We start from the raw sequence: 19,609 nt of genomic DNA on the forward strand, positions 1-19,609 counted from the left end.
GAGGCCTGAAGAGAGAAGCAGGGACTGATCCATTGCCTCTGTGGCAGCTTTAGATCAGGACTTGCCTCTCTTTCTCTCCCAGTCTGGCCAGCAGCCATGCCTCCATTTCTCTTGAGGTCTCCACCAGGGCTGCTGATCAGCCCCACCTTTCTGATCAGTCCTGTTGATAGGCCCAGAGATGCTGACTGGCATAGAAACCAACCAATCAGAACCAAATCTGGGTGAAGTGTGAGGAACCAATGGCTCCCTAGGAGGCGGAGCTTTTGAGGCTGACTGGCATAGAAACTGACCAATCAGAACCAAATCTGGGTCAACTGTGAGGAGCCAATGGCTGCCTAGGAGACAGAGCTTTTGACTCTGACTGGCATAGAAACAGACCAATCAGAACCAAATTGGCCAGCAGAGGAGGGCAGTTGGGGTGAGATCAGGCTGGCAGGGGAGGGAAGTTAGGGGCGATCATGCAGGCAGGCAGAGGGGTTAGGGGCAATCAGGCAGGCAGGTGGAGGCAGTTAGGGGTGATCAGGCAGGCAGGCAGGCAAGCAGTTAGGAGCCAGCGGTCCCAGATTACAAGAGGGATGTCTGACTGCCAGTCGGACATCCCCCAAGGAGTCCCCGATTGGAGAGCGTGCAGGCTGGGCTGAGGGAACCCCCTGCTCCATGCACGAATTTCGTGCACCAGGCCACTAGTATAGATAAAAAGTGACCTAGATGAAATTTGATGCTTCGTCTTCTTACTCCATATAGTTCTTGTTCTACTATATTTCAGCTGTTGTATTTAAACTGTAGTACAGATAAGTAAACTTGATGTTTTTCTAAATAAACTAAATATAAGACAGTTATTAAATCATCATCAATTGTTACAGAGTTGTAGAAGAAAAAAGCCATCTTTCTTCTTAGTAATATCTGAATTTGCCATCCTACTTCCAGTGCATGCAGCAGTGACTCTGATGAAAAGACTTTGGTAGCGTTAAAATGGCTGTCAACACAATCACCATCATGTACTGTGTTTGAAGACATGTCTACTTAGTTCTAGTTTACTATTTGCCCTTAAGACAGGCACACTTTACCATGTCAGCAGGCTCTCGTGTATAGACTCTGCCTAGTACTATGGGAAAATTTAGCTTTTTCCTGTCATTGGAATATTAATATTTGAGGCACCCTTGCTTCCAGTTGAAGCTGTGAACTCTGTGGGGCATTTAATTGTAAAGTGACATCCCCAAGGTCTCCAGGGTAAGTCTGTGGACAGCAACGCCAAAGTGTATCAGCCACAATTGTAGAGTGAGTGTCAGCATCCTGGAGATTTAGAAATCCCTTCTATTTGAGGAGGCTTTGCTTTTATCTTGTCTCTGGGATAATAAATGACAATAGTTTCTTGTAAAGGGACTTCTCCCCACCTCCATTTTTTACAGCTATTTAGGACAGATTAGCTTGGTGGTTATGATGAAGCGTATCACTTCTTTCCCTTTATATTTCCTCCTTTCTGTCATTCTCTTCCTTAGAATGCTAATGAGAAATATGAAACCCAAATGAGGTCAGAGTGCTTATAATCACCATTCTGAAGAGTCCAAGCAAATTCAGGAGCCTCACTGTGCTACACCATCCAGCAATTCCCTGCTCATATAATTTTATACAGGTTGAACTGAAATACTATTTTATGAATTTTTCTTCATAAGCATTGGATAAGAATTCAATTTTCCTTTAAAGTTGCCTTGAAACTTTAAAGTACACTTATGTACACATATATAATATATATTTAGTATATAGTATATATTTAGTATATATAATGTATATTATATCTACATATCTTTGGCATTATTCTATGAAATTTAGTTTCAATTTATTTAGTTTTTTGCAAAGAATACCCTCATACATGTCATTTTGCATGTGTGCAGGTATCTGTAAAATACATAGTGATTTTTGACAAATGCCAGTCCAAGAACAACCACATTATCATAATATAGAAAATTCCCTTGTGCCCCTTTGTAGCCAATTCCTTACCCCCAACTCCCACTTATGGCAACCACTGATCTGCTTTTTGTCACTAAGTTTTTCTATTTCTATAATTTCATGTAAATGAGATTATACAGTGTGAGGTCTTTCATGTGCAGGCATTATTCACTTAGCATAATAATTCTGACATTTGTCCACATTGTTGCATGTATTGGTAGTTCATTCTTTTTTTTAAAAAAATACATATATATATTATTGATTTTTTACATGGAGAAAGGGAGAGGGATAGAGAGTTAGAAACATCGATGAGAGAGAAACATCAATCAGCTGCCTCCTGTACACCCCCTACTTGGGGATGTGCCTGTAACCAAGGTACATGCCCTTGACCAGAATCGAACCTGGGACCCTTCAGTCCACAGGCCAACACTCTATCCACTGAGCCAAACCAGTTAGGGCGTAGTTCATTCTTTTTATTGCTGAGTGGTGTTCAACTCGATGGCTGTAGCTCAGAATTAAGACTTTTCATGACCAGAGCAAATTAAAGCAACAGGTGAGATTACTTTGCTGCTCCATTTCCCCCCTACTCTTTAAAAAAACCTACTTGTCCACTTGTGCACCTATCCCATGTACATATTATTACTGTATGTAGAGAAAATTACTTTTCTCATTGGGCATCAGGTTTCTCAGGGGCAGAAAGAGGCCCAGGACTCCTGTTGAAATGGGGTTCTTCGGTTCCCTAGGAAACTCAGAGCTCATGGTTCTGCTTCTCTCCGGAGCAGCTTTGCTCTCTTCTGTGGCCAATACTGGCAGGGGGAGGGGGATGGTGGACCATGCAATTTTTATAGGACGTCTTCTAAAACAGCAACAATAAGAGTTCAAACAAAAAGACCAAAAAAAAATCACTGACTTCTGGGAAGATGGTGGCAGCATAGTATTGAACCTCCCCAAATCCCCACATAAAAACAGAGCAACTAGTTAGCAAATCCCAACTCGTGGACAACATTCACAATAAAACTTGGTGGCAAGATATCCTCCCAAACCCCATAAAAGAAATTGCTGCAGACAAATCCCTGTTGTCACAAGACATGCATGGTGTTGGCATCTGTGTGAGAGGAAGCAGCAGGAAGAAATAATGGGGCCAAAGAACAGAAAATCCCCTAAGTATAGGTATTTGCTGCAAAATGCAAAGGGCTAATTTAAGAACAACAGGTGAGACTGGGAGGGAGTGTGCCTAATCCCACAGAGACAATCTCTGGGCAAGCCTGAAGAAGTGAGAGCCATCTAGCACCTGTGAACTGTCATCACTGGCAAGCCAGAGCTCCTTCCAAACTCCACATGGGGGGAAACTCTTGCGAGTGGAATCAAAGTCAAGCAGGGAGGACTAGGACAATAAAGATAAAAGAAAGGGAAGGTTAATTAAAACCAAGGATTGGAACTAAGCCAGTACATCTTAGAAAGCAAGCTGCCATATACTAAGCAAGCTGTAGTACTCTGTGAAAAATGGAAGATTTGGCTCTGTGAAATCAAAGAACATAACCTGCATGCTGACCAGATCATCTATACATGCCTGGCTTATGACAACATACATTTGAAAAATTCACCGAGTTATGCAGATCCTCCAGATGTTGGTACCTTTAATGTTAGAGTATCAAAGACATTTAATTGTGTCACTATCAATACAATCTCATCAGAAGAGTAGCTAAATATTAAGAAGCTGTCAAGTTTAAGGTGTTAGATAAAAGTTTTTTACTTGTTCAAATTTCATCAATGACAACACATTCTGTCAGAGATTCTCTTAAAGTAAAAAGATGAACCTAGTTCATTTTTGAGAACCTGTCTGCCAAAAGCTCAAGTCTGCATAGTTTGTCCATTGTTCTCTCAAATAAACATGAAGTACCATGGAAGAACAGTTAGTGTAGCTCTCAACTCAAGTAATCACACAAAGGCATTTCCTTGAACTGATTATTGTATCACCTTAAAAACAGTATGTGGAAGAAGCGCTTTACACAGAGCTCATCTCTCAACTAGACTGTTCTCAAGGCGGGTATTTAGTACAGTTAATATGTTCTACTGTCTCAAAAGAACATTCTTAAGTAAAATTTGTATTTTTTCCTGTTGCCAGGGCATGGCAGTGAGAAATGTAATGTGATGATGCTAGTGGAGTTTGGTACCACTACCTTGATTCCCACTTAAGGTAGTTATTTTTTTCCATCATTGCTTTCACATCATCAATGCAAATGTCAACATAGTGAAAGGACAAAAAATATCTTGGTATAACATCTTAGTATTTTTATGAAGATATGTTTGAACTTGGAAACCTCCGGAAGGCATCTTAGGGGCCCCCAGGTATCCTTGGACCACATTTTGAGAACTACTAGGCTAGAGAGACAATAATGTAAAGAACAGTGATGATCATTAAATGCATAGTTACATATAGAACTAAGACTGGATAAGAACTAAAAGAAAGAGAGTATAGTATCTAATGTGTATATGTAGATATAGTATAAATATCTATATATATAAAAGCCTAATATGCAAATTGTCCCCTCGGGAGTTCGACCAGGAGACCGGGAGTTCGATGCGCTGACTCCCAAGGGGCGGCACAGAATGAAGGAAGGCTCTGGCAGCAGCTGAGGAAGAGAGGCACCGGTGGCAGCTGGGGAAGGGAGGCAGCCGGCAGCCTGGGAAGGGAGCCCAGGACGGCAGCCGGGAGGAAGGCTCTGGCCAGTAACCAGAAGGCTCAGATTGGCCCTGATCGCTAGCCAGGCCTAGGGACCCTACCCGTGCATGAATTTCATGCATTGGGCCTCTAGTAAAAAAATAAAAGGAGAATTAGAAAATCACATATAAAAAGTTTTTAAATGTTTGCAATAATTATACTGCTGTTAATAGTATTACTATTGTTATTCTGAGACTATTATGTATTTGATAAGAGGTGGAGCAAATGATTACTTATCAGATATTTGAATTTTGTAATTTCCAATGTCTTTGAGAACCGGGATTCATATTTGGAAGGAGATGAAACTATAGAGGAGAAAAGAATAAATTCAAACGCTATAGACATGATTTTGAATTGGAAGTACAGTGTGAACTTGGGAGGCAGTTTGTCTTTAACATATGTGTGGATGTATGTATATTGTACATGTAATAAGTATGTCTGTAAGTGGAATTTATATCTACTTGCTCTGTCCATTAAAAGGTCTAGAAATGACCATACTGGTAGCAATGAGCATCACTGGCACCTGTATTTTGGTCTTGAAATATCATTTCCCACTAAAAAAACTTTTTTGGAAATTTGACTCTTTGGAAATTGGTTGATTCAGGTTTGGGGCAGGAAATATATGAGTCTGGGAAATCTGAAATACTAAAAAGAAAGGAAGGTACCAAAAGCAATTCAGGTCATGTCCAAAGGACTGGGAAGGCTAGTTGAAGGGGCTTCCACTGGCCAAAGATGGAAAACAGTAATTACAAGGAACAATAACTACAATGCATTGACTCATGAAATGGATTTAAATACATGAATTCATAATTCTATTTTACAAATAATGTTAATAATAACATTTATAATAGGAAGAAGAATAAGAAGGATGAGGAGGAGAACTCACTGTTAGAGAATGTTAAAGAAGCCACAGCTTGATGGACCTGGAGAGTATTATGCTAAGTGAAATAAGCCAGTCAGAGAAAGACAAATACCATGTGACTTCACTTACATGTGGAATCTAATGAACGAAATAATTCAATATTCAAAATAGAAACAGAAGCATAGACTGATAGCTGTCAGAGAGGTGGCAGTAGGGGGACTGGGTGAAAAAAAAAGTAAAAGGATTAAGCAAAAAATTTATATATATACATAGACACAGAAAACAGTATGGTGATTACCAGCGGGAAAGGGGGTTGGGGAGTAGAAGAGGGCAAAGCAGGATAAATGGGGATGGAAAGAGACTTCACTTTGGGCAATGGGCACATGATGCAGTGTGCAGATGACGTTTTGTGGACTTGCACACTTGAAACCTGTATGGTTTTGTTAATAAATTCAGTTAAAAAACAATTTATTTCCTTATTTAAAACCCAATAAAGGGAAAGACTCAAGCAGCATTTATCCTGTCTTTTATTTATGAAAGCTAACACTGGGTTACTAAGTAGTAGATGAGGAGAAGAGGTTTTGTTTGCTTGCTTGTTTGTTATTTATTTATAATAAAAGTGTCCCAATTATTAAGTTAAAACATTATGATGCTACAATATGGATGAACATTGAAGACATTATGCTGACTAAAATAAACCAGTCACCAAAAGACAAATACTCTGTGAATCCACTTACATGAGGTATCTACAGTAATAAAATTCATAGAAACAGAAAGTAGAATGGGGTTGCCAGGAGCTGCGGGAGGAGAGGCATTTATTTAATGGATACGGAGTGTCAATTTTGCAAGATGAAAAGAGTTGTAGAGGCGGATGGTAGTAACCGTTGCATGACAATATGCATGTACATAATACTACTGAATTGTACACCTAAAAATGGTGGAAATTTTATGTTATGGATATTTTATCACAATTTGTAAAATTGAAAAACAATTATAGAATTAGGATATCACCATTTCAACATCCAGTGAATTAATAGTTTTTAGAATTGCATTAAGATCACAACATAAAAACAACCAGATGTTATGTAACAAGATCTATAGCCTTGCTAATATTATCAGACATGACTTTGATCCAGGTTCTAATTTATAGAAAATAGAGGGCAGAGGACTATGCTAAATTGCATTATGAATATGCAATCAACAAAATTCAGACTAGGGGAAACTATACAGTTCAGATAATCTGATTTTTCAACAAACTGTAGGGATGCTGTATATTATAAGAGACTTAAACATTATATATAAAATAAAAGAATAGTAAAGGGTATGCCGGGCCGGCGTGGCTCAGTGGTTGAGCGTTGACCTATGCACCAGGAGTCGCGGTTCGATTCCTGGCATGCAGGAGGCAGCCAATCAATGATTCTCTCTCACTGTTGCTGTTTCTATCTCTCTCTCCTTCTGCCTTCCTCTCTGAAATCAACATATATATATAAAAAAGCCCCACAGGTAAATAAGTAACATTGTCTTATAGAGGATCATATTTTTCTACCTCTTAAAATCAGTTAAATAAACCAAAATTAATAAAAACATATTACCTTAAAATAGTAACTTTTGAATTTTCTGAAAATTGCATTGGACTCAAAGTGAACTTGAATTTTCTAGTTCTTGTCTAATATTTTACAGATGACTTATAGAAGTTCCATTCATTCTTATAAGGTTACTGAGGAATCAGCCAATTATTATGTTTAGTAAACTTAGAAAAAAGTCTGACTCCCAAAGAGAAGATTTTTTTTCACTTAAAAAACTTGAGAAAATAAGTGGAATTATTATGGATTTACTTATTTCCCTCATTTGCTCATTAAGTTTAGGCCAATCAAGAGACAGTGATTTTTTTTTATGAGGGTATAAGATAATCATTTACTTACCCTCCATTATAGTCAAAGGATCTTCCATTTTGGGGCGCAGGATATTAGGGCCAAAGACAGTGGCCAAGTTCTGCGCACTCATTTTGTTAACTCCCGAATAGGATTGTACTTCATCCAAGAATCTGTTGGGTATAAGAATGTGAACAAAACACAATGAGGCTAAATTTGCCAATGGAATAAAATGAGTCATCCTATATAATAAAAGGCTAATGTGCAAATCAACAGAACAGCGGAACGACCAGTTGCTATGATGTTCACTGACCACCAGGGGGCAGATGCTTAATGCAGGAGCTTCCCCCTGGTGGTCAGTGAGCTCCCACAGGGAGAGCGCCGCTCAGCCAGAAGCCGGACTCACGGCTGATGAACGCTGCAATGGTGGTGGAAGCCTCTCCCGCCTCTGCAGCAGTCGGACATCCTGGACTGTGAGAGGGCGCAGGCCAGGCTGACGGACCCCCACAGAGTGCACAAATTTCATGCACCAGGCCTCTAGTTATAAAATATTTATAAACTTGAGAATGTTAAGCGATGATTATGCAGGTAAAACTATTTAGGAATTCAAGCATCTCTTAATCAAATGTGGGGAAAATATGTTGCAAATTATTAAGAATCAGACTTGAGGAATCGTATTAGATATCATCTCTGGCCTGGCTTGACTTGGTTTCCTCTGTCAGTTACAGAAACAAATGTTTGGATAATACTAATATGGACTTAGATTGAAGAATATGAGTACCCTTCCGATGCCTCAATAAAGTATTAAATATGTGTATTCAATTTGAGAGTTATAAATAAGATCATCTGGTACAATCCCTTATTTCAGAGGGGAAGAATCACCCCTCTTTGTGGAGTAATTTGTGAGCTTTCCATTTATAGTCTATTAAAAAATGAGATCAAACATTTTTAAAATTAAAACCTCATTTCTACTGACATGAAAATTACAAACAGAAATTGTTTCAATTTATTGGGTTCTAAAGAACAAGAGTCATGAAATCAGCCTTTCCCTGAATGAGTTTAGTGGGAGGGGTTGTTTTTGTAGTCTCTCAGCATTTTTTTTTCATTCCCTCTCCCTTCTTCATTTTGGCAAGAACTTCTGTTTTTCATGGCTTACAGATTTAACCGATAAGACAAAAAAGGAAATGATGAAAAATAACAGTTAACTTATTTTATGTTATTTAATACATGTTATTATTATGTGTCAGTCATTGTGCTAACTTGTTAAATTCTCACAGCATCTCTGTGAGGAAAGTACTATGATTGCCCCCATTCTACAGGTGATACACACGAGGCACCAGAGAGGTTAAAAGTCTTTTCCATGGACACGGAGTTAGTCAGTGGAAGAGCTGAGCTTTGAACCCTGGTGTTCTGACTCTAGAGTTCGTGTTCTTCATTCCTACACCATCACTTTTCAAAAAGGTGCCTATTGCTGCATGTTCATTACTGTTAATCAGACTAAACTATAGTAAAACTGAAGGACAAAAAGCCAAACTACCATTTCTTATTTGAAATAGCTGAAATTAAAAGTCTGCTTCAATGTTTCAAGAGAAGTTAAGTTTTTCCATTGTGAAGATAAAGACTTGCAATACGGTTCTCAAAGACTTTCCCCCTTTTACTTAAAGAGACTTTAACCTTTTTATTATCCAGTACAGTAGTGATCATTTAAGATACTCTGCAGTCGTGTCAATCATCAATTTCTTTATTTAAATTTAATATGTTTTGATTTTATGTTTGGCTTTTTTAAACAGGAGCACAGACATGGTGCCTCCCATCCCAGGCTCTAAGTTAAATATGATCACTGAGAGAGAGCTTTGTCAGGCACAGCTATTTTTCTAACAAAGTTGAATTACAAATGTCTTTTCAATGAGTCTGAGGTGGGAGAGGAACTGAAAGAAAATAAAACGCAGTGAGCACTTATTACACATACACTAATTCGTTAAAAATATAATTTAATTTTTAAAACAAATGTGTGAGATGTGTGTTGTTACTATCATTTTACCGATTAGGACTCTTAGATCCAAAGAGAATAAGAAATTGCATAAAGATAAGTAAGCAGTCAGTGGTGGAATCTGGCCTCCCACACAAACCTTTGTCATGCCAAGGAGCATGTTCCTTCTCTTGAACAATAGTACAAGGTACCTGAACAAACAACTTTGATTAAAGTTCAAAGCAACATAGCTTTAATATGTGGAGCTAAGAGAGATTTCAGAAATAACAAATTACAGAATCATGCCATCTTAGTGCTCAGAGAACCTTTGACATCACTTTGTCAAACCTCTTAATTTTACAAAGGCAAACATCCCAGCTCGAAGTAGTAAAATGATTTCATTCACTGTTAAACATAAGTTAGTGTCAGGCTAAATATAGTCTGGTTTTGTTTAGGACAATTCTTACCTGCAAATATACTTGAGGAGATTATAATTGACCACTGGCAAACTCTTCACCTGCTTTGCTAATTCCTTAACGCCCTGAGTATAAAGAAAAAGAGAATAAATATTACCTTTCTAAGTATTAGTCTTGGAATTAAAGCCAATGGGAAAATGAGACATACAGTGCTGTTTGTTTGTTTTAAATTAATTTCACATATTATCAGTGTAGGATCCTGTCCTAAAAACTTGCTACCGTCACAGAGAGAATGTTAGAAATATTTTCAAGGATGTGAAAGGATTTCAAATATTTCCATAAGTACTATTTGTGGAGAAACATATTTAAGTGAAGCCCTTTTAACATTTTAAGCATTTGTTCACACTTGCCTGGAAATGGGAGGTAGCCTCAATTATACTAAGATTATTGGGGAGAAAAAGTAGTGTTGATGTACTGAGCGTCCTTCCCATTTCCAGCATGCCCCAAACATAGAGAAACACATGTCTACAGACAAATAAGTCTCTCAAAATTGGTCATGTCTAGGACATATCATTTGGGGTGGGATGCAGGGCTGGAAAGCCTGATCTTTCTGGAAATTTCACAAAGGGATTAAATGCTTTGTTTCTTCTCATTTTAGAACTTCCTCTGAAATATAAATGGTCCCAGAAAAGCTATCGGATGATGTAATCTGTTTTGTTCTTCTCCCTTTAATGGGCCAGACAGTAAGTATTTAAGATTTCTGGGACATATGGTCTCTGTCTCAACTATTCCACTTTTCTGTTTTGGTGCAAAAGCAACCACAGACAACATTATATAACAAACAGGCAGCAATTTTGATAAGCTTGCCAAGAAAATCCAATAGGAAAAAAGGGATAGTCTCTTCAACAACTGGTGGTGAGACAACTAGATATGCCCATGCCAAAGAATGATACTGAACCCTTTTCTCACACCATAAACACAAATTAACTGAAAGTGGAGCATACAGCTTAAATGTGAGAGCTAAAGTTATAAAAAGCTTAAAAGAAAATATGGGAGTAAATCTTTGTGACCTTGTGTTAAACAACACCTTCTTAGATATACGAATAAAAGCACAAGTGACAAAAGAAAAATGGATAAATTAGGCTTTATCAACATTAAAATTTTTGTTCTTCAAAGGATACCAATCAAAAAAATGAAGAGACAAATCATAGAATGGAGAAAATATTTTCAAATCACAGACCTGATAAGGGACATGTATCTAAATTATATAAAGAATGCTTACAACTTAAAAATAAGATAAATAATTGAAATAAAATGGGAAAATAATCTGTCTATGATGTTTCTCCAAAAAAATACACCCATAGTCAATAAGTACATGAAAAGGTATTTAAAATCATTAGCCATGAGGGAAATGCAACTCATACCTCAATGATATACAACTTTACACACATTAGAATGTCTATGATAAAAAAGAGAGAGAACAAGTGTTGGCAAAAGAGAAATTGGGACCCGCATACGTTGGGACTTTACATGGTGGAGCCTCTTCAGAAAACAGTGTCACATATGACCCAGCAGTTCTACCTCCTAGATATATATACCCAAGAGAAATGAGAACACATGTTTATGGCAGCATCATTAATAATAGCTGATCAGTGGAAACATGTGTCTTGCAACCGATGAATAAATAAATAATGGGATATTATTTAGAAGTAAAATACCAATACACGGTACAATGTAGATGAACCTTGAAAACAGTGAAAGAAACCAGTTACAAAAGACAACATATTGAATGATGCCATTTATATGAAATGTCCAAAATAGGCAAATTTATAGAGATAGCAAGTTGATTAGTATTTGCCAAAAATTGGGAAAGGAGAAGCATGGGGAACAGATATGAAGTTTATGGGGTGATAAAATGTGCTAATATTCTACAATTAGATTTTGGTGACGGTAGCAGAACTCTGAAAATATAGTAAAAAGCACTGAATTGTACACTTCAAATGGGTGATTGTAGAGTATATATATTGTATCTCAATAAAGCTGTTTTTACAAAAACAGGCAGTAGTAGGATTTCTTAGGAGTCATTGCTTGAGGTGATTTAAGAGGCACAGCATGAAAAAGAAAACATGAAGTAAGTCATCCACTTTGTTCATAGACAATTTGGCACCACAATTAACCTTTTAGGGGAGCATAGTGGCAAGGAGTGCTAATTTCATTTATTCAGTCATATTTTTCTTTTTGATGAGAGAAGGGGTTAAAAATGGGACCTGAGTTGTGTGTGCCAAGTCTAAATGTGTGTGATGTCAATACACAGAATAGTGGAACACAATCCAAGAATAGGGCAAAGGAAAGATTATAAAGACAAAGGACCCTGACAAAACCCTCAAACAAAAGCTTTCGTAGAAAAAAATGCAGAGACTTACGGCTTCCTCTTCCTTGCTGAGCAGTTTGGCACATGACAGAAAATCTTCATACTTCGCATAAGGAATCACTGGTTCTGGAAGTTCTCGGAGATACAGTTTGAGAAGTGATGCCACTGTGTGCACATCCGTGTTGCTGTGGAGAGAGAAGTGTGAAGATCATCTTTGGACTGAACTTTATAGTATTTTATTTATTTATTTTTTAATCAAATATATATACTAGAGGCCCAGTGCACAAATTCGTGCATGGGTAGGGTCCCTCAGCCTGGCTAGCAATCAGGGCCAATTGGGGCGTCTCGCCCAGTCTGGGGGGAGGGACTGCAGGAGGTTGGCCAGCTGCAGGAGGTTGGCTGTGGGAGCTCACTGACCACCAGGGGGCAGATCCTGCATTGAGCGTCTGTCCCCTGTTGGTCAGTGCACATCATAGTGACTGGTCAACCAGTTGTTCGGTCGACCGGTCATAACCATCGCTTAGGCCAGCCTTAGGCAAACTACGGCCCGCGGGCCGGATCCGGCTGTTTTATCCAATTCTCTTGCTCTCCCCTCCGCTCCTTTACTTTGAATTTATATTAGTTCACACAAACACTCCATCCATACTTTTGTGCCAGCCCTCCCGTCCAGTTTAAGAACCCATTGTGGCCCTCGAGTCAAAAAGTTTGCCCACCCCTGGCTTAGGCTTTTATATATATATAGATGTGTGCGTGTGTGTGTGTGTGTGTGTGTGTGTATCTAAGTGTCAGAATTATATATGAATTTGCAATTAAATCAGTCAATCCAGCTTTCAAGAAATACATACTTATGTGACGATGCCTACTAGATGCTACCGCAGGTGGGAAGGAAAGAAACATACATAGAAGGACACTTGCAATTCTGTGTGGTTTGAAAATATTTGGAAGTTCAGCATTTTGCTTTTGTGTGTATTTGATGTTAAGCAAAATTGTTAACTTTTGAAAACAATGAGTATATACCAGATTTTAAATAAAATAGAACACAATTTACAAAAAATACCAAGTCTACATATGTGTGAATTTAATGTCAAAATCAATTACTTCTGAATCTTAACTTTATTTCTCAAAATATCTCTCATTCCTGAGAAGACACTGGTGATTGGTTATAGATACCTGAGGCTTGCCATGACATGCTGCAGCTTTTAAGCAGAGCCCATTTTGAAAATGATCAAATATCAGCATGATTGCTTGTCTAATATTCTAAGATAGTTGGGAATGCTTAGAGTCTTTTAGAAAGAAAAGGAAAGTGCTACAAAAATAAACAATGAAAACTTAACATGAAAAGAAAATTTTTATTCTCTGCTGAATATTAGAGTGGCAGGATAATTTACTGAAATGTTATTTTATATTTTGTTTTCTGTATTTCCCTATTCCCAGTTAATCCATGAAGAAGGCTGACAGCAAAGACAGAAAGAGGAGGGGTTGTCTTTTTCTGTAGTTTTGGTTTTGTTTTTTATCTGGGGGCAGAGGGACAGGAACATGGGAAGGGGTGATGGGTGAGCAGGGAGTAAAAAGGTCAGTTCATTCCCAGGAAGTGGGAAGAGTGGTAGTGAACGGGGTCAGGGGTTTTTATCAGTAATGACAACATACACCCACTCCCAGACCTCGCTGAAGGAAGTGGCAAGTCGCCAGAGGGATATATCTGGACAAGCTGGAACAGAGGCACCGAAATTTCCTGCCTCCATGAATATTCTGTTGGTGCAAGAGCACATGAAAGCAGAGTTGACTTCACCAAACTAAGTGGGCTGAGACAATGGGCATTTCACCTCTCAGTTTGGGACTCAGGTTGATTTCATCAGGCATTTCCCACACAGCTAATCTGTATTAGACGTTACAGAAAACACAGTGGCTAGGACCCCAATGAGTTAAAGGAATGTATTATTCTAGCCTGCTTATAACTTAAAACCCAGGGCGGGTGGGAGGGGAGGGACAGCAAATATTAAGCAGATAATGATAAAATTTCATAATCACAAGGTGGTAATAAGAAAAGTATCAGATGCTATTAAGAGAGGACTAACCTAGAGGCTGTTTCTCTGAGAAAATGATGTTTGGGCCAAGATCTGAAGCGTGTGTGTAAGCATTAACTACGTGAAAGCTGAAGAATGGAAGGAGACCTTCCTGATTAATGCAAAGCAGATAAACAGAGACCTAGGTGAGAGGAAGCTGACCTAGGCCAGGGAGACCAGATCTCATAGTGGGACTGGACCATGGACATCACCTCCCTCAGAATTAGGGCAAGGGCGGAGGTTTTCCATTTTCACACTGAAGTGAGTCAAAGGAGGCATTCTGTCAATCATTTTGCAGATACTAAAATAATAAAGGTGACCTGATAGGGCCTGTATTAACTAATTTTATTCTTTCCATAATTAAGTAACTATTTTTTCTCTTAAAATTCTCAACTGATAGACAATATAGAAGTCGTCTCAAAGGCTTGTAAAGAAAATAAAAATCATGTCTTCCAGATGGCTTGAAAATTGTGACCAAACTCATTAATTCCTAAAAATACTTTCCCCCAATTTCTTTTTAAAGTAGACCGAAAGTAGTCTTAATGGTAAGACATGAAAGACACTATTTTTTTTTCCTGGCAAACCACTCTACTTCATGTATATCAAAGCCCTACTGTGTTTCTTGTGCTGTGTTGTAAATCACCTGACCCCTGAGGGTGCAGTCCTCAGTAGTAACAAAACCACGAACTGATAGGACGGGCAGTTCAACCAAGTATTAAAATAAACTATTTCCATCTTTTGATTCCACTCGAATCCAAACCACGCTCTAACCCAACCCAATTTATGTCCGGGTTAGATTGTGTTCGAAGTCAATGACAATTTTGTTAAGTTATAGGTAGATACAGAGAGAAATATAAAAATAAAATATCAAATAAGTATAATTTCAATATATGGAATATATCATGTATAATTTGTATGACCACATAGAATATATAAAATATTTATGAAATAAATAAATGAGACAATAAGAAATAAGAAATACGTATATTTAACAAAAATCTGTTTTAGTATGTCAATGATGAACTATTCATTCCCCAAGCACACTGTTTTTAAGGTAACTTGCTGTTTTTTTGTTTTTTATTTTTTTCATGTTTCTCACTGCCTTTGATCAGGTTTTTATGCAAAATCAGCTGTCCAAAGTGATTTGACCTTAATGGAATAAACAAAGTTAAGTTTAGCCGCAGGCTTCTTTTCTTCTGCGGAGGGTTTCTTTTCTGAGGGCTTCTCAGTTGCTGGCTTCTTGGTACCTGCAGCCTTTTTACTTCCTGTATTATTTTGCTTCTAATGAAGTTGAGCTATAGCACTGAGGACGTTTGAACACTAGATGGCGCGATTGCAAAGTTAGACTAATCGAGATGGTGTGAAAATTGTGAGGGAAGAAAGGCTGCAGAATCATTCTTCATCCGCCAGCAATATTCTTAGTTCCAAAGCTGCAGTAATTTCCCAAGAATAGAAATATTCGAGCTATGAATCAAGGTAAAAGATGTGGACTGGGATGATTATAGTATCCCTTCCCTACGGTAATATGTTACATTAGCTTTTTAGCTTCTAGTATACATAAACCCACACACTATTAAGAAGAAAAATTACAATATATTTTCTTGTTTTTTGATTAGCAGATGTTATTAATTTTTTTTGCTTAAAGGATAAAACTTAAATTTATGACTCTTTTTGGGGCTTTATTAAACTTAAGTTATTTTGTAGGAAAAAGACTTCCACATTCTCATTTTTGGCTTTGTCCTCTCCCACTGAATAGAAGAAGACAATCACTTCTGGACAGATGCCAACATATTTGCTGGTTCTGATTCACTTCAAGAGCTTCACAGTGCATCCACCCCAACTGCCAGTATGCTACCCACTACGAAGTCTGGGGTTTCTCTAAAAAAAGTCACTCTACAACAGAACCACATTATGCATCGAACTCTCCAGCCTGACACCTCTCCCTGATAACTCATTTAACCTAATTTTTTAAAATATTTTTAATTGATTTTGGAGAGGAAAGGAAAGGGAGAGAGAGATGGAAACATCATTGACTGGCTGCCTCCTGCACACCCCCTACTGGGGGTCCAGCCTGCAACCCGGGCATGTGCCCTGACCAGGAATTGAACCTGGGACCCTTGAGTCCTCAGGCTGACACTCTATCCACTGAGCCAAACTGGCTAGAGCATTACTTAGCCTAATTAATATTTTCTTAATATGTGGCCAATTAGGTAAATACCAATTAAGATGAGTTCTATATTGTCTATTCATTTAGAATTTTAAGATAAAAATATTTTTAATTATCAAAAGAATAAAATTAATTAGAAAAGACAAGCCATACCTATCAGATCACCTCTATTATTTTAATATCTGCAACTGTATGTTAATTGCCCAATGTACCTAGAAAAACGTGTTCTCTTTGCCTCAGAGAAATATATCTCAGTCTTCATCAAAGGGAGTCAAGTGACTGCATTATGGCACAAGCTGGTGTACATGGAGAATTAAAATCCCTAACCCAGACAATAATAGTAATAACAACAGCAGTAACACACACCCACGCACATCTCTGTGCATTAGGCCTTCAAAGCAGCTCATTGAATGGGTTCTGTTATTAACTCTCTTTGGGGTTCTTGAAAGGAAATTGCACATTATATAAAATTCTTTTTGGCTAATTACTGATATATGAGGGTTTTTAATGTAATACTCTTTTAGTAGGAATTCAAAACTATTACTAATATAAAATCATTATACAAGCCTCAGGTCTCTTTCATTCACCTGGCAGTACCCTGTGTTTTCAGAAGCTAAGATAAATAACCATGGACATTCTATTCAGTGATAGCAAAGAGGCAGAGCCAGGCCCGGGGATCCTGAGTAAAGGAGCTGTCAGGCCAGAAGCTGCTCGAAGCATATGCCCCTTTATTGATGATCAACATACGGGATTTGTTTACAACCTATATTATACTTGTACTTCTGAATTCTGCAGCGCTTTCTATTACACTTAAAGGAGGGTTCCATGAGACTTCCTACAACTGACCTAATTTTATATTCTCGGAGGTCTCCCTTTGGTCATTCTGGGATTGTTCTAGAAATCACTGCCTCACCATATAGTTTACGAACATTTATGGTGTGCACTGCCCCATGCCACACACTAGGTGAAGCAGAGATCTTTTTTGTCCCTCTTGGTTTTATATCTCTAACCAATCACCAAGATGTTTCCACACAATTTTTCATTCGTTCAGCTTCTTAACATTTTCTGTATATTATAGCTGCAAGTCCCTGCCAGGTCTGTGATCTTAAGAATAGTTTTATACTTAGTGAAAATGACCTGTGTTATTTATAATCTATGCACAATAGAGGCCTCTTGCTAAGCTGAGCAGGGATAAAGGAGTCTGATAACAATCCCTCCTTGCTCATCCTCTCTAGACCCTCCCCTCCTTCTCTGATAAACAGACCCACACACAGAGATCAGTCCAAATGCCACAGTAATTACAAGCATAATACTACACAGGAAAAATCTTGAAACCTTTAAGCCTCAAAATGAGAAATGGAAATTTTCTCTCCAGATATGAGGCACAGAACATAATATAATCTGTTGATTTAACTGAATAGAGTGAATTTCCAATGCACCCACATAGAGAGTTATTAAAAATATCGTGAACTTATTTGCAACCTGCAGAGTGAGATAACCTAAAGTTCACTTGGAACTAAGAAAAAATAATGTCATGTCCATAGAACTCCATGAAGACAAGTAAGACGGAAATCAGTCAGCAGCACTACCAAGATGAATACTGCCACCAGCATGTCTTAAACAACACACGCTCTGTCAACCGAGTTCACCAAGACATGGAAGAGCAAATCTAAAGGTGGTGAATAGTTCCAAACTAAACCAGATGTCTACCAGAAAAGCCCGGTTCTGTTCAAACTTATTTTCTTTTGTATCTGTCAAAACTGGTACACTTTTTGGCAGTGAAACTTGAATCGAGTTAAACTGCCGTGGCTTTTTTTACCGTTATGTAAGTGTCACCAATGAATTATATACAACACCAAAAGACAGTTTTTACCTCCAGGCAGAGTCCTGGACTATGGTGATTTACTGATTGTACCAAACAAGTCTTCTGTGTTAAAAGAAGACTGTGGTAGAGAACTGCATGATGACTCCTGCAATGGACTGAATTGTCCTCTACCAAATTCTGTGTGGACACCCTTGGCTCCGATGTGATGATGTGATGTATTCGGAGGTGAGGCTTTGGGGAGGTAATTAGATTTGGATGAGGTCATGAGGGTGGTTTGATGGGATTATGCCCTTATAAGAAGAGACGCTAGAGAGCTTGCCCCGCACCCTTTTACCCACATGCATATGCAATAAGGAAAGGCTATGTGAGTACACTGGTGAGAAGTTGGCCATTCATAAGCCAGCAAGAGAGCCTTTACCAGAATCCAATCATGTTGGTACCCTGATATCAGTCTATTCTCTAGAACTGTAAAATAAGTTAATCTCTGTTGTTTAAACCACCCAGCCCATGGTATTTTTAATCTTTATCCTCACCTGAGGATATTTTTTTCATTGCCTTTTAGGGAGAATGGAAAGGAGGGAGGGGGAGAGGGAGAGAAGGGGAGAAAGAGAGAGGAGAGAGAGAGAGAGAGAGAGAGAGAGAGGAGAGAGAGAGAGAGATATGACATTGACTGGTTGCTGGGTGCTGGGGATCGGGGATTGAGGATGGAACCTGCAACCCAGGTACGTGACCTTGACTGGGAATGGAACCCAAGACCCTTCGGTGCACAGGCTGACGTTTAGCCACTTAGCCACACTGGCCAGGGCCATGGTATTTTTTATGGTAGCATAAGCTGACTAATACAACCCCCAAATCTGCATTTAGTGATTTTTACCTCAAAACAATTAATGGTTCTGTTAGAGTATTAGGTAATAAAATGTTAGCCAAAAGACAGAAACATGCTTTGAGATAATGTGGATTTATGAAATATTGTCAGATCAACAAGATATGGAAGAAACCAATTCTAAACCCTGATTGTACAAGGAATGTTCTTCAAAATACTGATGGTTGGGTCTTATATATTCTTATATATAACTGGTCTGGGATGAAGCTTGGGCATTGAGATTTTCAAAAAGCTCCTCAAGTGATTTTTATGTACTGCAAGGTTGAGAAGCACCAATACAGAATACGTATTTGGGGTGGAAAACTTCGAATGAAAGGCAGTTCCAATTTTAAGAAATTTAAATATGGCCACTCCACCATCCACTGGAGCCAACTAGCTACATACTTGTCTCTCTAATGTTCCCTGGCAGAAGAATAGTGAGAGGGGTGCTGTTCATGCTTAAACCTGTCACACTGACCTTTTCTTTCCTGCTTCTAGAATTATTAATGTTTATAGAAGAATGTGTGTGTAGAC

The 19,609-nt window shown here is 38.3% G+C and overlaps 1 protein-coding gene across 4 annotated transcripts in view; it reads right to left on the reverse strand.

Moving 5' to 3' along the window:
• Window positions 1-19,609, reverse strand: part of ARHGAP24 (Rho GTPase activating protein 24) — a 466,522-nt gene that overhangs the window by 9,763 nt on the left and 437,150 nt on the right. For all 4 annotated transcript variants that reach the window (XM_080685258.1, XM_080685260.1, XM_080685261.1 and 1 more), the window contains 3 exons: window positions 12,211-12,343; window positions 9,839-9,912; window positions 7,454-7,575 (listed from right to left, as the gene is read on the reverse strand). In XM_080685258.1, coding sequence (XP_080541384.1) covers window positions 7,454-7,575; window positions 9,839-9,912; window positions 12,211-12,343 — 329 coding nt within the window. The remainder of the gene's footprint in view (window positions 1-7,453; window positions 7,576-9,838; window positions 9,913-12,210; window positions 12,344-19,609) is intronic.

This window comes from Plecotus auritus (genome assembly GCF_963455305.1).
Source record: "Plecotus auritus genome assembly, chromosome: 1".
Lineage (NCBI taxonomy): Eukaryota > Metazoa > Chordata > Mammalia > Chiroptera > Vespertilionidae > Plecotus > Plecotus auritus.